This window comes from Mesoplodon bidens (genome assembly GCF_964165515.1).
Source record: "Mesoplodon bidens genome assembly, chromosome: 7".
Taxonomy (NCBI): domain Eukaryota; kingdom Metazoa; phylum Chordata; class Mammalia; order Artiodactyla; family Ziphiidae; genus Mesoplodon; species Mesoplodon bidens.
Window position 1 is genome coordinate 113,137,892 of NC_138164.1, and position 13,933 is coordinate 113,151,824.

Consider the following 13,933-nt stretch of genomic DNA (forward strand, 5'->3'; position numbering starts at 1 on the left):
GCTGCTCAATAAATACTTGCGACGTGACTAAGTGAGGGAATGCCAGACCGAGGCCCAGAGAGGCCAATCAATGGTGCAGGGACGCACAGCAAGGCGGGAGCCGGCTCTGGGTCTATGCGAGGCCTGTGCCCACACAGCTAGGTGCCTCCTCTCCTGGTCTCCCCAGCTGGGCCTCAGCTTTTCAGTAACCAGCAGGGCACACCTGCAGCCCAGCACCTAGAAGCCACCCCGGCCATGGCTTCCTCACACAGCTTTAGGGAAGCTTTTCCCACACAGGGGGTCAGCCCCGTTAAAACCAAGCACCCCCCAAATTTGGGGGCGGTTGGTGGGGACAGAACCCGGGTTCTCATCATCACTCTGCCTCACGTCAGGCATCTCTGGGCCTCTGAGAAAAAGGCAGACCTGAAGCCCAGGAGGCACCCACCACTCCCGCTGCATGAGGGACAGAGGTGGGACCGTGGGGGCCAGGGAAGTAAGCAGACTTGTCTCCCAGCAGGCGCTCGTGGGCAATGTCTGGAAGGATGAGAAGAGGGGTGGGCTGGTATTTATTACACGGAGATAAGGAGCTAACAGTTGGGAGAGGGAGAGACATACCCCTTGGGCGCTGGGCCCCGTGGGGCAGGGTGGGCCTGGGGACAGTTCCCTGGTGCCCTGACCACACCAACTGTATGGTTAACGTCGTACAAGGTCTACTTTGAGAAAACGTTTCATTTTTTCCAATAGTTTCCCTGACAGAGAGGGTCGAGACTGGAGAACTGGATTTCAGGGAACCCTGCCTGGAGCTTTGTGGATGATGGGGGTTGGGTTGAGGTTCTAGGCTTAGGGACCCCACCCCTCTTCAACCAGGGAGGCCCCACTTGCTTTGTGTGACCTGCCAGAGTCTCAGCTGGGATTTCTTTTGGGAAAATGGGCTCCACTGCCTTCAACAGTTTGGAACCCTGGACCAGATGGTCCCAGAGCCCCTTTCTATGGGCCCACGGCTGGACTTATGGGGATGCCCCTCTGGCCTGCCCAGCCCACGTGGGTGCTGGCACCCCCTCCAACATGGGGAGACTCCCTGGGTGTGTGAGTGGGCTGGAGGGGGGCCTGTTCCTCCCGGGAGGGTGCTGCCCTACAGTTGGCCCAGGGTCCGACTCAGGCTTTCCTGACACTCACAAGCCCCTCGGTGCGGCCAGACCCCAGTTCCTGTCAAAGACCCACCTCCATTTTGCAGGTACAAAGATTACCGGGAACCACCATGGTCGGAACACAAGTACGACATCTCCAAGGACTTCTGGGCCGTCCTGGCCGCCCGGCTGGCCTTTGTCATCGTCTTCCAGGTGCGAGGGCCCTGTCTGCTTCCAGAAGGTTTGGGAATTGAGGCACCGAGGAGGTGCTCTATGCCCAGAACAGGGTCAGGAGGACAGGAGCTGGCCAGCGTCGGGGGCTCAGAGGCTGGAGGACTTGCCCTGGGTACCCAAGGGTGGGGAGCACTGGTGACCCCAGGCCCTGGGCAAGGACAGGTCCCAGACCCTCCTCAGTTAAAGGAAGGCGGGAGGGGTGTGCCGGAAGGACTGGGGTCGTTCAGGGAACGCAGGTTTAGTTAAATGCAAGGCGTCTTTATTGAAGGAGACCTGGGAGGGACCCACCTCAGTGTCCCCTGTCACTGTGCAGCAGGAGACACGCCCCGGTGGACAGGGCTGGCAGGGACAGGAGGGCAGTGGGCTCCCAGCTGACCCCAGCGCCCCCCTGCCCCCCGCAGCAGGCAGGGGACCTGGCCTCGCCTGGCCCAGTCTCTGGGGAGTGGGGCTAACTCTGAGGCCCGAGCGATTCCCAGTGGACAGGACCCCAGACTGGGGAGTAGCTGATGCACGTGGCACTGAGGTCCCAGCCGGGGAGGCCGTGCTGGGGTTGCCCTCCTGTGTGGCTCCCAGAACCTGGAATCCAGGAACTGGGTTCAAGCCCCAGCCCTGCCCCTTCTACACAGTGTGGCCCCTGGCAGGGCTTCCGGCCCCCGAGGCCCCACTGCCTTGTCCGCCAGCTTTCCATAACCCTCTGGAGCCAGAACTAGTGTCTGGGGCCCAGTTCCCTAGAAGCAGAGCCTGACCCAAGGATTCTGGTGCAGGCCGGTCATTGAGGGAAGGCCCTGCAAGGGGCTGGGGGCACGGAGCTCAGCTGGGAGGGGGTCTGGGCTGGAGCATGAAACCCACCACACACGTGGGCCCACCTTGATGCAAAAGAGGGCCTTTAGTCTGCCCACCTGGCCAGTCATTGGCTGCAGCCATCCAGGCTGGGAACAGGGAGACTGGGGGGATGGTTCCCTGGAGACGAGCCTCTGTGAGCCTTAGTGGCCAGCACCCACCACAACTGGGGGCTTGGAGCGTTAACCCAGAAAGGTGATGGTGGATGGGGGGGCACCAGCACCTTCCATGACAAGGTCACTAACTCAGCCATACGCACTAACAAGTGCCGGTCAGACGGAAGTTTAAAAACCAGAGATTTCCATTTGTCCGTAAAAGCCCACTCATTTGCACCCTATGGAGCAGAAATGCATCCAGGGAGGCGGCAAACGTTCAGGGTGATCCCGGGAGACCTTACAAATGACAGAACGGCCTGCGGAATCATCAGAGACAGTTTAAGCTCCCTGCGTTTCTGGGCTCTTTGTATTTTGACTATTTTCCCTTAAAGCCTTAACACTTGTTGTATTTGGTGATGTGTAACCCATCAGATCATTTCTTAAGCCTCCCAGCCAAGAGATTCAAAATCACTCAGAGACATTTCCTATTTACTGAGCTCAGATTCTTTCAAGAAAGTCGGCCCCCGGAGGCCCCCCCTGGCTGGTTTCCTGTTTCATTTATACCTTCCGGGAAACCGAGGCCTGGGAAGTCCAGCTGTGCCTGAGGTCCTGGGGCCGGGGTGCGACGGGACAAGGCACTGCCAGCTGGGGTGCAGGTGGAAGTGGGAGTGCCTCCCGGGTCCTCCTTCCCACCCCCTGATGCTGACTCTCCTTCCAGAACCTGGTCATGTTCATGAGCGACTTTGTGGACTGGGTCATCCCTGACATCCCCAAGGACATCAGCCAGCAGATGCACAAGGAGAAGCTCCTCATGGTGGAGCTCTTCATGAGGGAGGAGCAGGGCAAGCAGCAGCTGCTGGACACGTGGATGGAGAAGGACCGGAAGAAAGCGGAGCCCTTCAGCAACCACAGCCCCAGCCCCCCTGCCCCACCGGACAGCCCCGACTTCCCCGGGGACGCCCTGTAGCTGCTGGGCATCCCTGTCGACGACGCGCGCACCCTCTCCCGGGGCAGGCGACTTCTCACAACCCCCTGGCCCAGTGGCTCCTGGGTTTGTGGCAAGCCTGGAAGACCACTTTCTTCTGATAGAACAACATTTCCCCGTCTTTTTCTGTTTTTTTTTTTTTCTCTTGTTTTTGCACAAGACCATTAGGCAGGGAATTCTGTTATCTTTAGTATTCAAGGTTAATCAGAATGATTAATGGGGACAGGGTGATACACAGCGGATGCAGGCGCTTTGCGGCAGCGATGCTTGGAGTCTGGGGTCTCCTTGGCCGTTAGCGGTGAGAAGCAGCCCCCAGAAGACATCTTCTTTAATCCTCCCGATGCCTTAAGAGAGAGGCAAGGTGGTATTCCAAGGCATGAGACAAAAGCTGGTGCGAGATTTGAGGGCAAACAGAGTAGTGGAGAAGGAATAAACGATGCTGACACCAGTTCCAAAAGACATCACCTGTCTCTAGGTTGAAGAAGTGAGATTTTTCATCACCTTTTCCTTCCCTGGATTCAGAAACTGAGACACTGGTCAGAAAGAGAGGTGCCCTGGCTCCGTCCACTCAGAGGGCCAGGAAGCTCTGAATTTCCTCTTGGAGAACTAGCGGGGTGCAGGTGTCCTGAATGAGCGCCAACCGGCACCTCTGGGGTCCCACCAGCAGCCACATGCCTCCCCCACCTCAGGGTGACAGAAAAACGGGCAGTGAGGGATTATGACCTCTGAGGCATTTCTGCAGACGGCTTCAGGGTTGCAAGAAGTCTTAAGGCTTCTGGGGGGTACTTTTGCAGCTTCAGAATATTTATTGGGTTTTTAAAAAAATCAATTCTACAGTGGATGTAAGGGTTTTTTCTCTGTAGCTCAAAGGCTTTTATTTTATTAGCTAACCAAATATCATTGAGAGGAATTTAAAATACTGTTAATACCAAAGATTTTTATTAATAAAGGCTTCTATTTTGGTAACACTTCTCTATATTTTTACTTACAGGAATGTTACTGTTGGACTATTATCATTTTAAAAGCTTGTGCAAACAAATCTCATAGCTGATAAGAATGATCTCAGTTTGCAGCCATTATACTAACCGATGATCTGAAATTTCTCAAGCACCCAGAGAAACATAAAAGAAATGTTTCACCGAAGGGAGGGACAAAAAGATAAATGTGTCTGTCTTGAACGTGTGGTCGGTGAGACGCTGACATTCCTGTGAGCTGTCAACTAGGGGGGAAGTCCGTAGGTGTAGCAGACTTTTGTTATTTGCTAAAGTCATGCAATCTGATGCTTCTACTTTCTCTTGTACAGTAAGTGGTTTGAAATGGGGTTTTTTGTATATAAACATTGTATTAAAAATGAGGTGATTACCAAAAATCCTTTTATGGAAACCATTCTTTTTTTTAAAAAGTGAATGTACACAAATCCACAGAGGACCTTGGCTGAACGCTCGTCTGAATAAATTTGCATACATGACACCTTCCTCTCAAACGCTGTCCGCGTGACTTTTGCCCCAGGAAACTCGAGGGGCCAACCCCAGAGCCCCATGGTTGGACCTGCAAATGTGCAGGGACTCATAAGCCTCCACATCCTCAGCCCCAGACACATGGCTCGTTCAGGATGTTCCTGGGACGTTGTCTGTCCACGAGTATGTGCATGGGTGTGTGTGTCTGTGTGTGCACACGTGTGTGGTTTGCGTGCATATGCATTTCTGTGTTGTTTTGTCTGTGTGTGTGCATGCCTGTACACATATGTGTGCCGGGGAGGGGGGAATTGTGGTCACACCTTCCCAGCAGCCTCTTCCACGATACCTAAATCCCAACCCCTGGTGCCCGCAACCCGACAGAGTTTTTAGTATTTTGGATTTTGTGGACCTAAAACTTCCCCAAAACCTTTTTGGGACCATCCCAGGGTTGCCAGTGCTTTCATCTGGGCAAGTGGGGGCACTTTTTCTTTAATTCATTACCGATAATCACCATCATTTCCTGAAAGACTATCTTTCACACTCACACGTCAGCAAGGCCTCAACCCGCACACCTGCAGGGCCAGGGAGGGCCTCGGGTGCCCCTTGTGCTGCTGTGTCCCCAGGGAAGTCTCAGCAAACCCAAGCTCACGAGGTCCTGGCTGCTGCTCAGTCAAGAATGTCCTGGGGAATTTGCTGGCGGTCCAGTGGTTAAGACTCTGCGCTTCCACTGCAGGGGGTGTGGGTTCCATCCCTGGTCGGGGAACTAAGATCCCACATGCTGTGCAAGGCGGCCATAAAATAAATTAAAAAGTAAAAGTTCCTTCTAAAGCTTTGGAACCTCTTTCTTAGTCCTGATGAGGGTGGCTCCCAGGGCCAGCATCGCCGGAAGCCCTCCCCTTTCATGGGTCCTCCCAGGGGGAGGATCTTTGGCCCCAGTGAGTACATGAGCGAACAGTCTCAGAGTGGGGAGGTGACTTGCCCAAGATCACGGGGCTCCTTGGCACCCCTTAGAGAGATCCATCCAGGCAACGTTCAGGATGAAGCCGTGAGCAAGGCAGACACAGCCCCTTCCCTCAGGGGATGACCTCTTGCAGTGGGCATCAGAGGCTGAACAAGACAATGAACCCAGCACCAGATCATCTCAGAGGAAGGAAGAGGTGCTGATGAAAATAAAACAGGGGTGTGACTGAGAGTCACTCAGAGTGACCGAGCTGGGCAGGGAGGTCCCTGGAGTCTGAACAAGGAGGAGCCAGAATGTAAAACCCTGGAGGAAGGCAGGATGGTTCAGGCAGCAGAGTGCATGTGCAAAGGCCCTGAGGCAGCAGTGTGCTGGGTGAGTTGGAGGAGCAGCAAGAAGTCCATCATGTCTGGAGGGGAGACACGGTGGGGAGGTGGCCAGAGATGGGGCAGGAGGCGGCAGGAATCGGGGACCAACTCGCACCAGCCCCTGGCTTAGTGAGGACCTCAAGCTTGGTGGTAAGTCCACGGCAGGGTCCGGCAGTCTTAACCAGCGCAGTGATGGACCTGATTCACATTTTGAGGTCTTGGTGGCTTTGGATGGACACTGCAGTGGGGTGGGGAGCCACAGAGGAGAGTTGCAGAAATTCAGATGAGCAATAATGGGACTCGGACGAGGGTGGTAGAGGTGGGTGGAAGAAAGCCAACAGATTAACATCACAAAGACCTGGGATCTGGCAGCGAAAGGACCCCCAGAGATGAGCGGGTCAGATGGTGCCATTATTTCACAGATGGACACAGTGAAGCCCAGAGAGGGTCAGGGCTCTGCTCCGGTCACACAGCAAGCTGGCTACACAGCCATCCCTCGGACCCAGGCCCCTGGCACCCAGCACTGAACAGTTTCTGCTTCTGGTCCCTGGAGTGGTGTGGTGGGAGCTGGGCAGGGCTGGGCCCCAAGCACGGACAGTGAAGGGCCAGGACCTGCAGGGGGCCTGAGGTCTGGGGCCGGGGGCGCTCCTGCCAGCATTTCTTATGGGGACTCAGCAGCTCTCTTGAAGGTGGAGGCTGCTGTGAGCTGCAATCAGCCCAAGATACCTCTGTTTGATAGGTTCAGTGCTTGTTAAATTTTTTTAGTTAATTTAATATATAAAAACCCGGTACATACACATAGAAATCCAGATTTGTATGTTCTCTTGAGAAATCACGCCATCTGATGACACAGCTGTATTTTTCACCATGTCACGTTCTTGCACTTGACTGGGGACCGGTGGTGGCCCTTCTTCTTTAGAAGGTGCGTGTCCTTTCTGACTATCACGGCCCCTCTCCCCACTCTCCCACTGGCTGAGGGGGTGGCTGAGACTGCAGCCCCTGGAATCACTGGCCCTTTGAGACAAGCCGCAGGCCTGGTCCCTTTCCTGGGATCCAGGACCAGCTGTGGGCTTCCCTGGAACTGAGCTTGGCCAAGGTGTGTGCCTGAGACAGGGCTGTCCCCGCCCCAAGGCTGCACTCAGAGCCCCTGGCCCTGGCACCCACATCCCCAGCACACACACACTTTCACCTGCAGGTTCCCGTGCCCCCCACTACAGGTGGTGTGTGCCCCGCACTTTGGCAACACTCATTCACCCATCCATGTTTTGTAAGAGCCACAGTAAAGTAGAGAAATGCTAACACTTGCCAGAAAAGAGGCCAGGAAGCAGCACTGACATAGTGCCAGGCATGGAGAAGTCACCAGAAAGTGCTGAATGAATGAATAAGTGAGTGAGTGAGGGATGGATGGATGGATGGATGGATGGGTGGATGGGTGGATGGATGGATATGGGAGGGAGGGAGGGAGAAAGGAAAGATGGATGGATGGATGGATGGACATTTGCATGGATGGATGAGTGGATGAGTGGATGGGTGAATGGATGGATGGATGGATGGATGGATGGATGGATGGACATTTGAATGGATGGATGGGTGGATGGATGAGTGGATGGGTGGATGGGTGAATGGTTGGATGGTTGGGTAGTTACATGGATGGGTGGATGGACATTTGAATGGATGGATGGATGGCAAAAAGACTGATGACTAGGCCTTTCTGCCTTTGAGCCAAGTGGACCTGAGTCAAGCTGACAGGGATGGTGGTGGAGGAGGTAAGGGGCCCATGGGAGGTAAGGTGTGGTGCCTTCTGGACCACAGATATGCCCACAGCAAGTAGCCCACCCCCTGCTCACTCACAGCCTTTTTCAGAGAAGCCTGTAGCAAAGATACACCTGATGCCCAGAGACACCGACTTGGCTCAGCACAAGCATTTTAAGCCTGGTTTGCTCAGAAGGGCTGGTGGACATTGCCCCTGCCAAGAGCCTGTCAGAATGCACCCCTGGGAAAAAGGCAACCTTGTACATACTAAGGTCTGATTTCCTAAGCTCTTCCAGGTAATTTATTTAGTGTGTCCATTCCTGCTGTCCCCTCTCCACACACCCCCGCCCCCTCCCCCTCATCTCTCTCTCCCCCAACATTTTTTATTGAAGTATAACATACAGAAAACTACACAGATCTTGAGTATACAATCAATTTCCCCAGAAATCACACACCTCTGTAGTCAGGACTCAGAATGTTACAGCACCCAAGAAGCTTCCCTTGGTGCTCCCCTCTGGTCACCCCTCCTCACCCAGCTGTCACCCTGGCCTGATGGCTATCCTGACCTCAGCAGGAGTGTTTGTCTGGTTTTGCTTGTGGGTGGTTGCCGCCTCCTGCTGGCTGTCTGTGGGAACTGCCCTTAGGAAAGAAAGAGACCCAGCATGTGGGGCCTGTGTAGGTTTTCTCTTTGTGGCCGGGGCAGATGACCACGAACCCAGTGGCTTAAAACACCAATGTACTACCTTACAGTTCCGTGGGCCAGATGTCTGACACAAGTCTCACTGGACTAAGAGGAAGGTGTGGGCAGGGCTGGGCCCCTCCCGCCATCTCCAGGCCAGCCATGGTGGCCAGCCCTTCTCCCGCGGCTGTCTCTCCAGCTCTCCGCTCATGAGGACCGTGATGGGTGGGGTCCCTGGGATAACCCAAGATGATCACCCCATCTCAAAGTCCTTCATCTTCATCACACCTGCAAAGTCACTCCTGCCATGTAAACTAACTCGTTCACAAGGTCTGGGAATTGGGATTGGACACCTTGGGGGCCATTGTCCTGTCTACCATGTACCCCTGCCCCCAGGAAGGAGGGTTTTTTTGGGGGGTGTTTTTGGAAAAAACTAACTACCCCCAAGCAAAGCCCAGAATCCCCAAATATCTAAGGAGAGACTTCGAAAGGAATGAGAAAAACCAAAACAAACAGAAAAAGAAAGAGCCCGGAGCACACTGAGACGACACAGGAGAAAAAGAAAGGAAAGTAACTCTGTTCACCGTCTTCATGAATAAAGACCAATGTTCATCCATGAAACAGGCAAAAGATGCATTTTCTTTCTTTTTTTTTTTACATTTTATTTATTTTTGGCTGCACTGGGTCTTCGTTGCTGTGCGTGGGCTTTATCTAGTTGCAGCGAGCTGGGGCTACTCTTCGTTGTGGTGCGCGGGCTTCTCTTTTATTTTTTTAAAGAGACAATGTCAAGTGAAAGGAAAACATATAAACTGGACTTCATCAAAATTTAAGAATTTTTTGCATCAAAGGATACCCAATCAACAGTGAAACAGCAATTCACAAAATAGGAGAAAATATTTGCAAACCATGTTTCTAATTAGGGGTTTATATTCGGAATATAAAAGGATCCCCTTCAACTGAGCAACAAAAAGACAAGCAACCCAGTTAAAAGTGCGCAGAGGCCTTGAATAGGCATTTCTCCAGAGAAGACATACAAATGGGCAATAAGCACATGAAAAGATACTCAAGATGCTCAAGATGGTGATCAGGGAAATGCAAATCAAACCCATCGAGACACCACTGCACACCCATTAGGAAGCCTATTATCCAAAAAACACAAAATAATAAGAGTTGGTGAGGCTGTGGAGAAATTGGAACCCTTGTGCATTGCTGTTAGGAATGTAAAATGGTGCAGCTGCTACGGGAAACGCTTCAATGGTTTTTCAAAAAAATTAAACACAGAATGATCGTACGATCCAGCAATTCCACTTCTGGATATATAAACAAAAGAATTTAAAGCAGGGACTCAAACAGACAGTTGTACACTCATGTTCACCTGTGGCTTCACAGGGAGTTCCCTATGATCAGTTGACAGAGGAAGAGAACACTCAGGCCTGGTTTATGGGGGGTTCTACATGATACACAGGCACCCCCTGAAAGTGGACGGTTGTAGCACTACAGCCCCTCTCTGAGGCATCCCTGAGGGACAGCGGTGAAGAGAAATCCTTTAGGTGGGCAGAACTTCTATCAGAATACTTGAAGGCATGAGAAGGAGCCTGGGGCGGGCTGGGGTGGGGGTGTTCCAGGACTTATTTGACATCTATAGACATGCCACCCAATGACAACAGAGCACCCTTTTTTTCTCTCAAGAACCCAGGGAACACTTACCAAGACAGACCACATACTGGGCCCTAAAACAAGCTCAACAAGTTTAAAAGAATTGAAACCATCCAGAGTGTGTTCTCTACCATAAGGGAATCAAACTAGGAATCAATGACAGAAAGACAACAAGGAAAATCTCTAAACACATGTACGTTACACAGCATACTTCCAAATAATCCATGGGTCAAAGAGAAAGTCCCAGAGGAAATAACAATACATAGAAATGAATGAAAATGAAAACACAGCATATCAAAATTTGTGGGACAAAGCTAAAGTCATGTTGAAAGGAAAATCCATAAAACTAAATGCTTACCTTAGAAATAAATAGCCTATGTGTCTACCTCAACAAACTAGAAGAAAAAAAGAGCAAAATAAATCCAAAGCAAGGAGAGGGAAATAAAATAGCCAAGACAAGCAAAAAAAAAAATGAAATAAAAAGTGTGGGGGGGGTAGAGAAAAATCATTGAAACAAAAAGCTGGTTCATTACAAATAAATAAAATCAATAAACCTCTAGCAAGACAGAGAAACTTAAAGAGAGAAGCCACAAATCACCAATTTCAGGAATGAAATTGAGGGTTCATTATAGGTCTCATAGCCATTAAAAGGATAATGTTGCGCTTCCCTGGTGGTGCAGTGGTTGAGAGTACGCCTGCTGATGCAGGGGACGCGGGTTCGTGCCCCGGTCTGGGAAGATCCCACATGCCGCGGAGAGGCTGGGCCTGTGAGCCATGGCCGCTGAGCCTGCGCATCCAGAGCCTGTGCTCCGCAGCGGGAGAGGCCACAACAGTGAGAGGCCCACGTACCACAAAAAAAAAGGATAATGTTACAGACTGAATGTGTTCCCCCAAAATTCATATGTTGAAACTCTACCCTCCCCCCTTGTGATAGTGTTTAAAGATGGGGCCCCCATAATGGAATTAGTGCCCTTAAGAGTCTGGAGAGAACTTGCTTCCCTCTCTGTTCTTCTCCATGTGAGGCTACAATGAGAACTCAGAGTCTGCACTCTGGAATACGCCCTCACCAGAATGCGACCCTGCTAGCACCCTGATCACAGATATCCAGGCTCCAGAACCATGAGAAATCAATTTCTGTTGTGTATAAGCCACCCAGTCTATGGTAATTTTCTAGAGCAGCACAAAATGGACTGAGACATAAAATAAGGGAATACTACAAATCACCATGCTCATAAAGTCTAAGGCTTAGAAAGATGGACAAATTCCTCAAAACTGCACAAACTACCAAAACTCAATTAAGATGAAATAGACAGTTTAATAACCTTATAACCATCAAATCCATAAAAGGAAAATTTGATGAACTGGACCTCATCAAAAGTTAAAATTTTTGCTCTGTGAAAGATCATGTAAAGAGGATAAAAAGATAGGCTACAAACTGTGAGGAAGTGGGTCAGACGCAGGGATAATTGTGTTAATGGAGATTCAGCTTAACCAAGCCTTGTACAAGATTCATTCAGTCAGAAATATTTTGTGAGCTCCTATGAAGTGCCAGCCAGTGTTCTGGGCGCTTCTGCAGGGCGCTTCTGCAGTGTTCTGCAGGGGTGACAGGCAAAAAACAGAGCAAGAAGCAAAATGTGTAGTAATGTCAGGAGATGCCACGTGCAGGGGACCAAGAAATGTGGCAGCAGGGTTGGGGATCCAGCGGATGGGGATGTGGTTTAACCCTCCCACGCCAGCCTCCTCCCTGGCCCCTCCGTGTCTCCCTTACAGTAGCTGCCCTCTGGCCTCAGACCTTGGTCCTCTTTTCTTTCTCCTCTCCCTCCATTGGTGACCTCATTCTGTGGGTGATCTAAATACTGTATTAGTCAAGATTCTCAAGAGAAACAGAACCAATAGGATATACAGAGATAAATGAGAAGGTTTATTGTAAGATTGGCTCACTTACAGTGACAGAAGCCAAGAAGTCCCAGAGTCTGCCATCTGCAAGCTGGAAACCAGGAAAGCTGGTGTGTGATTCAGTCTGAGTCTAAAGCCCTGAAAATTGGGGGGGAGGGAAGGGGGGCAATGGTGCTCAAGCAGAGAGAGCGAATTCTCCCTTCCTCTGCCTTTTTGTTCTGTTTGGATGATGCCACCCAAATTGGGGAAGGCCATCTGCTTTTGTTAGTCAACTCAAACGCTAAATTCTGCCAGAAACACCCCACAGACGCACCCAGAAATAATGTTTTACCAGCTATCCAGCCACCCCTTAGCCTAGTCAAGTTGACACATAAGATTAACCATCACAAACACCATCTATCTGCAGGATACTCCCAACTTCACATTTCCTGCCCAGATCTCTGTTCCGAACCCTGGTCCACACATCCCACTATCCAGTCAACATCTCTACTAGGTCCTCCCCCAAACTCACCCTGATCTCAGGTGGCTGTGAGCGACCACAGTGAGCAGCAGCTTGAAGTGGGATCTCAGTTCCCTGGGAATTGAACCCGGACCACAGCAGTGAAAGCACCGAATTCTAACCACTAGACCACCAGGGACTACTGGCTAGGAGCCGGGCCCTGGCTCTCATCTGCTTTGAAGAAAGAATCAGCAAACAGATGAAAAGTCGTGAGGCAAGTAAAGTGTTTATTAGGAGAGAAGAATAGAAAGCACAGGCAGGCTGAGAGAGAGAGAGAGAGAGAGGCGTGTGCTTTGGGGGGTGGTTTAAACTATATGGGGGGAAGTTCTTCTAGGTTTCCTCTGGCCAATCATCTTGCTTTGTCTGGCTCTGAGTCCATATCTGGTCTGACTCAGTGCCCTCCCCTGTGTGCACATGCATCTTTTAGCCAAGATGGATTCCAGCGCAAGGGTCTCTGAGAGGTTAACAGAACATATTATGGTCTAGCGCCCCCTCCCTTTAACCTTTCTGCACAAGCATAGTCTGGGAGGGGGTCTCCTTGGCCCCAAGAATGAGAACCATGTGGTCTCTTTGTCTTTAATGCCAGCATGGCTCAGCCCCTGTCTGTTTCTGCCGTTCCCATTCCCTTGAAGCGTCCACAGGAGACAAAGTCCAGCTGCTTATCCTGTTCCTGTTATTATCTTTATTTTTAAAGCGTAAACAGGAGGTTAGTTGTAAATGTCTAAACTGGGGCCCGTCTATCTCCTGCCTCAGCCCCACCCACACCCTCCTCAGGTCAGCCAATGGACGCTCCATCTCTCAGACCTTACAAGCATCCTCAGTGCCTCTCGTTTACATACAGCCCAAAATCAAAAGAAGGCTGCACCTCTCATCTGGATTACTGTGGAGTCTCCTGGGTTCTACCCAGTGATTCTATAAAAATGTAACTCAGAGGGCTTCCCTGGTGGCGCAGTGGTTGACAGTCCGCCTGCCGATGCAGGGGACGTGGGTTCGTGCCCCGGTCTGGGAAGATCCCACATGCCGCGGAGCGGCTGGGCCCGTGAGCCATGGCCGCTGAGCCTGCGCGTCCGGAGCCTGTGCTCCACAACGGGAGAGGCCACAACAGTGAGAGGCCCGCGTACAGCAAAAAAAAAAAAAAAAGAAAGAAAGAAAATCCCCTTGGCATTTCCTGCATCATGAATCTCTTTGGTTCTTCAGTTACTTGTTCTTCCTCTTGTCTCTCTTTGTCCTTTCTCTGGGCCTCCAATTCCATCAGGTCTTCATTAGTAAGTTCCACGTTCGCATCTTTGAAAGTTCGCAACTTGAAGGTTCCTACGTAGGGGATTTATTATACTCATAATGGCCAAAAAGCAGAAAAAACTGAAAGATCCATCCACTGATGACTGAATACAAAAATGTGGTCTATCCG

At 51.3% G+C, this 13,933-nt stretch overlaps 1 protein-coding gene across 1 annotated transcript in view; it reads left to right on the forward strand.

Annotated features, from left to right (window-relative positions):
- Window positions 1-4,445, forward strand: part of ANO1 (anoctamin 1) — a 167,777-nt gene extending 163,332 nt beyond the window's left edge. Inside the window, exons 26-27 of the mRNA XM_081239285.1 lie at window positions 1,214-1,319; window positions 2,994-4,445. Of these exons, the coding sequence (XP_081095411.1) occupies window positions 1,214-1,319; window positions 2,994-3,242 (355 nt within the window). The 3' untranslated portion in view covers window positions 3,243-4,445. The remainder of the gene's footprint in view (window positions 1-1,213; window positions 1,320-2,993) is intronic.
- The last annotated feature ends 9,488 nt before the right edge of the window (window positions 4,446-13,933 follow it).